The 9,953-nt window shown below is 42.6% G+C and overlaps 1 protein-coding gene across 1 annotated transcript; it reads left to right on the top strand.

Moving 5' to 3' along the window:
* The first annotated feature begins 2,978 nt into the window (after positions 1–2,978).
* LOC120034024 (tripartite motif-containing protein 16-like) lies at positions 2,979–6,031 on the top strand. Its single transcript, XM_038980417.1, has 4 exons — positions 2,979–3,012; positions 4,526–4,588; positions 4,878–5,017; positions 5,170–6,031. The coding sequence occupies exons 1-4, from the start codon at positions 2,979–2,981 to the stop codon at positions 5,575–5,577; spliced, it is 645 nt and encodes a 214-aa protein (XP_038836345.1). The 3' UTR covers positions 5,578–6,031.
* Positions 6,032–9,953: the final 3,922 nt, after the last annotated feature.

The following is a 9,953-nucleotide window of genomic DNA, read 5'->3' as shown; positions in this document are numbered from 1 at the left end:
CGAGAGGAGGTTGGACATTAAAACCTATGACATCATCTTTATTATATAACCTGATGTAAATTGTACTATGATTCAGTACTCTCGAGAATAAACGCTATTGATTGATTGATTTTAAGACTGGTTTCTGTCCATTTAATGCTGATAATTATCTTACAAATTCTTATTTATGGGCAGAGTGTTTTAATTGAATTGGTTGATAAACAGGAATTAAAATTCCTTTAACAAGAATATATACACCTGTTCCGAAAGGCCCCAGAGTCTGCAACACCACTAAGCAAGGGACACCAAGGAGCTCTCCAAATAGGTCAGGGACAAAGTTGTGGAGAAGTACAGGTCAGGGTTGGGTTATAAAAGAATATCTGAAACTTTGAACATCCCACGGAGCACCATTAAATCCATTATTAACAAATGGAAGGAATATGGCACCACAACAAACCTACCAAGAGAGGGCCACCCACCAAAACTCATGGACCAGGCAAGGAGGGCATTAATCAGAGAGGCAACAAAGATACCAAAGATAACCCTGAAGGAGCTGCAAAGCTCCACAGCGGAGATTGGTGTATCTGTCCATAGGACCACTTTAAGCCGTGCACTCCACAGAGCTGGGCTCTAAGGAAGAGTGGCCAGAAAAAAAGCCATTGCTTAAAGAAAAAAATAAGCAAACACGTTTGGTGTTCGCCAAAAGGCATGTGGGAGACTCCCTAAACATATGGAAGAAGGTACTCTGGTCAGATGAGACTAAAATGTAGCTTTTTAGCCATCAAGGAAAATGCTATGTCTGGTGCAAACCCAACACATCTCATCACCCCAAGAACACAGTGAAGCATGGTGGTGGCAGCATCATGCTGTGGGGATGTTTTTCATCGGCAGGGACTGGGAAACTGGTCAGAATTGAAGGAATGATGGATGGCGCTAAATACAGGGAAATTCTTGAGGGAAACCTGTTTCAGTCTTCCAGAGATTTGAGATTGGGATGGAGATTCACCTTTCAGCAGGACAATGACCCTAAGCATTGTCATGACGTTGCCTGTTTAGGTACATAAAGCCCATCCCCCTCTCCCTGCCACTCCCTGCCTCCCCCTTTCCTCCTTCAACCCATGCTGTGGTCACAGAGAGACGTCATAAATTCCTGAGAATCTCCTCATGGCCAAACAGTATTAGAGAGAGGGTAAACTTTCAGGACAAAGGGTTTTCTTCCACCTCACAGAACTTGAGGTACGAACAGATTTCATGTTCCTGCAAAAGTATAAAAGATCGGTGAAGATTCCAGCTATTAACCGGACCGTTTGTCACAATGTGGGAAACTCATGGGATACTGTGTGGCTACATTACCATACCGCTGTTTGTATAATAACCTCAGATATTAGGTTTACATCTGTTTGTTGTATAAAATGAATGAGTGAGTATGATACTGTTTGTATAATTGTGTAATATGATTTTGGACTGTTTAATGAAGAAAAATACAAATCCCTTTTGATTTGAACTAAATCCAAGGACTGCCCCTGAGCCCAGTTAGGGTCAGACATCCTGGGACAGCCCCTTTCTGCAATTCCGAATAAAACCCAACTTTGAGAAATTATCAGCAGACCAATATCTTTGATATTGACTACTAGTCTGCAGCTAGGAATTCGGTATCATTGAACGCGAAGAAAGACAACCGCCGAAACATCCATTCTATAACGAATGTCACTCTGAACTATCCACAATAACCAAGACAGAGACAGACGAATCTCCAACAGAAACTAACTTACCTCCAGCGATCAAGACGACACACTGAGCGTAAATATATATATATATTGATTGCAATTGTTCCCGAATGAGTGAGCGTTCATGTGTAAAGGATTAGCATGTCAATTGTTATAATTATGAACTCTGTGGTGACGTCTTAGTCGAACCCCAAGTTTCCCTTTGTCTAACAAGCCGCCATGCCGGTTCAGCCCACTAGGGCATATTTCTCCCATCATTTCATGTAATCATTTTTTTTGTTGTTTTTTTTGTTTATGCATTTCTGTGAATTACTTAGTTAGTAATAAATAAATGATTTAAAACAATTGATGTATGGATGACTCATAGTGAAGACTGGGTTCGTGCAGATAACCAACAATTTACGACGTTTGGAATGAGACTAACGTGAGGTAAAATAAATAAATCATTAATCAGAAGACTATTGATCAGATATGAAAATATCTGAAAGGTTATATTGGGAAATTATAACTTTGTAATCTGACTACTTTCCCTGGTGCTCCCAAAATTCATAGTTAATTAGTTACGTTATTAATCAGTTGATCGCGTAATCCCTAATTACAGTAATCTTTGATATAAACTATAAGCCTTCAATTTAATGATAGCAAAGACACGACAGCATACTGCTAAAGCAACACTTGAGTGGTAGGGAAAACATTTAAATGTCTTGGAATGGCCTAGTCAAAGCCCAAACCTCAATCCAATTGAGAATCTGTGGTATGATTTAAAGATTGCTGTACACCAGCGGAACCCATCCAACTTGAAGGAGCTGGAGCAGTTTTGCCTTGAAGAATGGGCAAAAATCCCAGTGGCTAGATGTGCCAAGCTTATAGAGACATACCCCAAGAGACTTGCAGCTGTAATTGCTGCAAAAGGTGGCTCTACAAAGTATTGACTTTGGGGGGGAATAGTTACGCACGCTCAAGTTTTCAGTTTTTTTGTTATTTCTTGTTTGTTTCACAATAAAAAATATTTTGCATCTTCAAAGTAGTAGGCATGTTATGTAAATCAAATGATACAAACCCCCCCAAAAATCTATTTTTATTCCAGGTTGTAGGGCAACAAAATAGGAAAAATTCCAAGGGGGGTGAAGACTTTCGCATGCCACTGTATATCAAGGAACTTTAATGTGAACCTTGTTGAGGCAATTAAAACAGATTAAGTCTGATAGGTGAGAATGAGCGATGAGCTGAAACGAGATGGATGACCCTGTGAAAATCAAGTAATTTGAGCTAATGTCGCCCATAGACGAAAGGAGACTGACGGACGGTGACAGTCCGAGTGGAAACAGCAATAGCACCCAGTTTTCTGAGAAAGTGAGATGACAAATGAATGGACAGGAGGGAGAACCAGAGATTAAACAACAGTCGGAGTACTTCAGCAGCAGAGACAAATATGCTCTCAGTGTTGTGAAATAACGTCCATCACACACAACTTGTAATCTTATAACGGCCTGACCCCTGGTGTCAGCGGCTGTGATGTGTGTCCTTAGCGGATGTAAAGCCGTAACCCAAACCTGGACTGGTATGGGTAAACTACATTAATCAGTGCTAAGAAAAAAGACTCAGAATAGCATACACACTCCAAAGTGATATACGGCATTAAGGTAAATAGTGGGAGGGAGGGGGGATGAAGGGAGAGAGTGACAGGAGCAGGGAGATAGAGGCAAGGGAAGGAGAGATGAAGAGAAGGAAGGGAGAGAAGTAATCATGGACAGTAACTGCACCTAGCACAACCTCTACAAACTGCACCTAGCACAACCTCTACAAACTGCACCTAGCACAACCTCTACAAACTGCACCTAGCACAACCTCTACAAACTGCAGCTAGCACAACCTCTACAAACTGCAGCTAGCACAACCTCTACAAACTGCACCTAGCACAACCTCTACAAACTGCACCTAGCACAACCCCTACAAACTGCAGCTAGCACAACCTCTACTAACTGCAGCTAGCACAACCTCTACAAACTGCACCTAGCACAACCTCTACAAACTGCAGCTAGCACAACCTCTACAAACTGCAACTAGCACAACCTCTACAAACGGTACCTAGCACAACCTCTACAAACGGTACCTAGCACAACCTCTACAAACTGCACCTAGCACAACCTCTACAAACTGCAACTAGCACAACCTCTACTAACTGCAGCTAGCACAACCTCTACAAACGGTACCTAGCACAACCTCTACAAACTGCAACTAGCACAACCTCTACTAACTGCAGCTAGCACAACCTCTACAAACGGTACCTAGCACAACCTCTACAAACGGTACCTAGCACAACCTCTACAAACTGCACCTAGCACAACCTCTACAAACTGCACCTAGCACAACCTCTACAAACTGCACCTAGCACAACCTCTACAAACTGCAACTATCACAACCTCTACAAACTGCAACTAGCACAACCTCTACTAACTGCAGCTAGCACAACCTCTACAAACGGTACCTAGCACAACCTCTACAAACTGCACCTAGCACAACCTCTGCAAATGCACAGTGAATAAATACATAACAACAATCTGACACAAGATCATTTTCTATTTGGGAAAGATAATTCATTTTTTGCCTCTTTTCTGTAGGAAGAAAATCCCAGGCAGCTCCTGCAGGTATGATTTCTGTAATACTGAATGTATAAGTACTGAAAAGCCTTTGTAAATCCTGACTAACAATGGCATCCCAGGAATTACATTAGACCGGTGGTGTAATTCAAACTGGATTATCTCATCAGTATACTGTTAATGGATTTCACACTTTATCTCTCTCTCTCCTCATAACAGAGGTGCCGCCGGTGTATGAACCCAATATTCATGATCCCACCGCCAGGGCTGACCTCATGAAATGTAAGGCCATGTAATTGGCTCTTTATCACTTTGTGCCTCACTCTCTGTAATGCATTTGATGCTAAATCCTGCTTGCCCACAGCCTATACAATGTTGAAATGCACAATTATGACCTGGCTTACATTATATCCGCTTTACGGCCTACACACAAGAGATTGTACATATCTCATTAATATCACAGTACTCATCTGACCTTATGTTTTCCGACCCTTTCATCTTATCCATATTCATCCAACCACTCAACTCAATTCCTCTCTCTTGACCTCATCCTTTCTCTTTCTCCCCTCAGACTGGATCCCCCTCTCCCTGGATGACAAAACGGCCCAGAAGCTGCTGTGGATATCCGAGAGCAACCTCAAGGTGTCGCGTATGTCAGAGGAGGTGTGTCCATACCCCATGAGACCGGAGAGATATGAGCATTCGCCACAGGTTGGTCTGCCATCCTCAGTTACAGGGCACACATCATAGTGCCATTGTGTAACTAAAGTGTGCCCACCGTTTTGGACATGCCATCAGCGCATGCCTGGCTCTAAAACATCTCTAATCTACCCTTTCTACTATCCACTCTCTACTCTGTGCAGGTGCTGTGTAAGGAGGGTCTGTTGGGGCAGAGAGGGTACTGGGAGGTGGACTATGGCGGCTGGGTGGTGATTGGTGCAGTGTACGAGAGCATGGGCCGGAAGAATGGGCCATGTGGGCTGGGGGAGAACGAAAGCTCATGGGGTGCAGGCTGGGCCGGCTCCTGCTACCACGTCTGGCACAACGGGGAGAAAGTGGAGGTCAAGCTCCCTTTGTGCAACACCATGAGCATATACCTGGACCAGCCCGCTGGCATCATCAAATTCTTCATCGTGGAAGGAGAAGGGGAGGCGGAGAAGGCGGTGCGACTGATACACAAGTTCAAAACTGACCTCAAAGAGAAGATTCTGCCTTGTTTCTGGGTTGGCAGTAAATCCTTCTGTTGGATCCGGAAGAAAGAGGGACAGTAACAAGAAGGGTGTAGGAAAGGAGAGATGGAATAACGGGTCAGGGAATTTGTAAGAGAGGGAGGTAAAGTGAACGAGAAGATATATGTTTCTAATATTTGGAGAACAAGCACTGGTGTCAGAATGCAGAATTGAAGCAGAGAATAATGGAATTTTCACAACATGAAATCAGTTGTAATCTGTAAGATTCACATCATGTCTATGGTTTTAAGTGTTGCTGTTATCCCTCTGTTGCATGAGGACAACATACATATGAATTACTAGGTTATATTATAATATTTAGAATGACAATTATATTGACTATTACTATTTATTAGTACTGTCAGTAGTTTTTGTTACAGCACTAGTTTGTTAGTGTTAATGTAGGGTGTGTAGTTTAAATTCATAGCTTGTATCATTTTATATCTGATTGAACCATGGTCATGTATGAATGTGATGAATAAATACAACTGTGTAACAGTAGAGTTCAACTATTTATACTGAAAAAATCTATATAAACACAACATGCAATTTTTTTACTGAGTTACAGTTCATATAAGGAAATCATTCAATTGAAATAAATTCATTAGGCCCTAATCTATGGATTTCACATGACTGGGAATACAGATATGCATCTGTTGGTCACAGATACCTTAAAAAAAGGTAGGGGAGTGTATCAAAAAGTATCTGGTGTGACCACCATTTGCCTCATGCAACGCGACACATCTCCTTCGCATAGAGTTGATCAGGCTTTTGATTGGGGCCTGTGGAATGTTGTCCCACTCCTCTTCAATGGCTGTGCAAAGTTGCCGGATATTGGCAGGAACCGGAACACGCTGTCGTACACGATCCAGAGCATCCCAAACATACTCAATGGGTGACATGTCTGGGTAGTATGCAGACCATGGAAAAACGGGGACATTTTCAGCTTCCAGGAATTGTTTACAGATCCTTGCAACCATGGGGCAATGCATTATCATGCTGAAACATGGCTGTGGATGAATGGCACGACAATGGACCTCAGGGTCTCCTCACAGTATCTCTATGCATTCAAATTGCCATAGATAAAATGCAATTGTGTTCGTTGTCCATAGTTTATGCCTGCCCATACAATAACCCCACCATGGGGCACTCGGTTCACAACGTTGACATCAGCTCATCCACACAAAGCCATAAACACTGTCTGCCATCTGCCCGGTATAGTTGATACCGGGATTCATCCATGAAGAGCATACTTCTCCTGCGTGCCAGTGGCCGTTGAAGGTTAGCATTTACCTACTTTAGTCAGTCAGGTCAAGACCCTGGTAAGAATGACAAGCACGCAGATGAGCTTCCCTGAGATGGTTTCTGACATAAATTATTGGGTTGTGCAAAGCCACAGTTTCATCAGTTGTCCGGGTAGCCGGTCTCAGACGATCCCGTAGGTGAAGGAGCCAGATGTGGAGGTCATGGGCTGGCGTGGTTACATGTGGTCTGCAGTTGTGAGGCCGGTTGTGTTAAGTTCATGTTTTAAGTATCCCTATATTTCTGTTATTACGGGGCTATCACTCAGTCAAGAGTGCGCATGCGCAGGAAGTCTTGTCGTTGTTGGACCTAGCCTGGAGTGTAATGGCTACCTTGTAGTGTGTTCATATAGTATAGTAAACTTTGTTAAACTGGAACCTTGTCGTTGTGTCATTTCGAGTTAACATTGGTAGCAGAGGATGGCTTCTAACTACAACGTGCCACCTCGCTTCGACGAGAAGAGGTCGTACGAAAGTTGGAAAAATGAACTGGGAATCTGGATACGCGTTACTAATCTGGACGTGAAAAAGCAAGCACTTGCGGTGGTATTATCGCTCGAGGGAAGAGCGAGAGATACAGCACTGGAAATATCCGTTGAGGATTTGAACAAGGATGACGGTATGGGAACTTTGATCACAGCACTGGATTCTGTATTTCTCAAAGAAGAGAAAGACCGTGCCTATGAGGCATATTCAAACTTTGACAGTGTTACGAGATATTTCGGTTGCAATGGCAGACTACATCATTGATTTCGAACAGAGGTACAATAGGATGCGCAAGTATGACATGGTTCTCCCAGATGCAGTGCTAGCGTTCAAGTTGCTAGTGTTAGGGTTGCGAAAGTTCAACTGAGATAGGAACAATAGTACACCTGAACTTGGTTAAATTAATTGTTTAATTCAAAAGTTAATAAATGGCAAATACAATTTCCGTATATACGGGTTCAATGTTTCATCACGCAGGATAAGACAGAGAACTGATTTGTTTCTGACAAAGATATTATATTATACTCGTGACAGAGGTTAGTTCCCACTTCCGAGCCGGCCTGTCAGAGTAGAGACTGGGCGTGGTTTAGACTCACCCAGCCTATCGTTGATGTTGGCGCCTTAAGCCAGTCCTGGCCCCTTAGCGCATGTGATGTCCCGACGCTGTTGCTGTGTAGATTACGCTCCTTCACCCCAAAGACTGAGGTCAGACAGTTTTATAACATTGTCTGAGATATCTGCACCTGTTATACAATGTCCACTGTTCTCGCTCAAGGCTAACTACAGCTTCCCAGCTTCTTATCTGAGCTAACTGTTACTTCCAGCACACACACACAGACATCCAGGCGCCCAGACCAACAGGTTGTCAATATCAAATCACGTTTGTTATAGTATTCAATCACATATAATACAGTTGCTAATCACGTTTGTTATAGTATTGGGTTATAGTGTATGACTCAGAACCTCACATATGTTTTTCGTGTGTATCGTTTATCTGTTATTGTCTGGTCAGCAGTCTCCTGATTCACCCCCCTCCTGTGTCTCTCTAAGATTAGCACAGTCTCGGCCACACAGTACAGCGCCCACACTACTGATACATTTGTTTCATACCCACACATATTTCATACACACACACATTCAGGCTGATACATTTGTTGCATACACACACATATTTCATACACACACATATTTCACACACACACACATTTCAGACTGCTTGTTCATATCTTATGCTCAGATACAGTTGTTGCAATTTCAGGCTGTGGCCTCATGGTTAGACAGAGCACTTTCAAACTTTAATGCATAAGAAGCCCTACTAGCTTATAGTTAGTTAAGCATGTCAAAAAACCTTATAAAAACCCCACACTAGACACTGCTTGTCTAGATGGTAGGGAGAAACAGTTGGCTTTGACTGCTTGTACTGTGCTGACTTTTGCATCTATGAAGTCGGCACTAAAAAGAATATTTGGTGAGAAGACGTCTGTCGCGCCAATAACAGATGGAATGCAAGTGAGTGACGCAGCATATTACACCGAGCAGCACAGAAAAGGCGCCAACAAGTCACGTTCTCAAGACAACCAGAAGAGGGCGCCATTTCCCGGCACAAATCCACTGGACACATATGGAAGGAGATCGAAATGTGCTATTTGTCAAAGCACTTACCATTGGGTTAAAGACTGTCCTCATAAAAATGAACAAGTTAAACTAACAGAGGAAAATGTAAACACAGAGATAGAGCAGTGTAACATTACACTGTTTTCAAATGAATCTGCTTCTGATACTGAGATTTTTATAGTTGAATCCTTAGGATCTGCTGTGATTGATACTGCATGTACACGGACAGTGTGTGGTGCAAAATGGCTTGATAGCTATGTCAGTGAACTAAATATGAAAGAAGTACAAAATATGATTGACACACCAAGCAACAGAGCTTTCAAATTTGGAGACGGGAGAATTGTCCATTCTACCAAGAGAGTTAAGATACCAGCAAAAATTGGTCAGACTAAGTGTCACATTGAAACAGAGGTGGTCCCTACAGATATCCCCTTACTATTAAGCAAAGCTTCCCTCAAGAAGGCAGAGGCTGTACTAGACATAAAAAATGACAAGGCAGTGATGTTTAAACAACCAGTGACTCTTGAACTTACTACCTCAGGCCACTATTGTGTAAACATTTTAGACAAAGACATCACACAGAGTCCATGCAAAAATGAGATTCTGACTGACACAGAGCACATGAAGATTCTGACAGTCACAGAGAACATGAGCACTAAAGAAAAACACAAAGTATTGTTAAAGCTTTACAAACAGTTTGGACATGATACAGTTAACAGACTTCAGAAGTTACTCAGCAGTTCAGGGAATAATGATGATGAGAAGTACGAAACTGGAAACAAAGTGTACTACAAACGAGTTGACTGTCAAGAGTGGAAAGGACCGGGAGTAGTCATTGGTCAAGATGGTGTGGTGATATTTGTGAGGCACGGAGGCATGATTGTCAGGGTGCATCACTCAAGATTGCAGAAAGTAAATGATCAACAAGATAGAGGGGCTGTTGCTGAGAATCAGTCTCCTAATGAAAATGACAAAAAGGACACAGTAACAGACACAAACCTACCAGATGTCGCATCC

The sequence above is a fragment of the Salvelinus namaycush genome, chromosome 41 (assembly GCF_016432855.1).
Source record: "Salvelinus namaycush isolate Seneca chromosome 41, SaNama_1.0, whole genome shotgun sequence".
NCBI lineage: Eukaryota > Metazoa > Chordata > Actinopteri > Salmoniformes > Salmonidae > Salvelinus > Salvelinus namaycush.
Note: the sequence above shows the minus strand (reverse complement) of the source record. Positions and strands in the feature narration are given on the sequence as shown.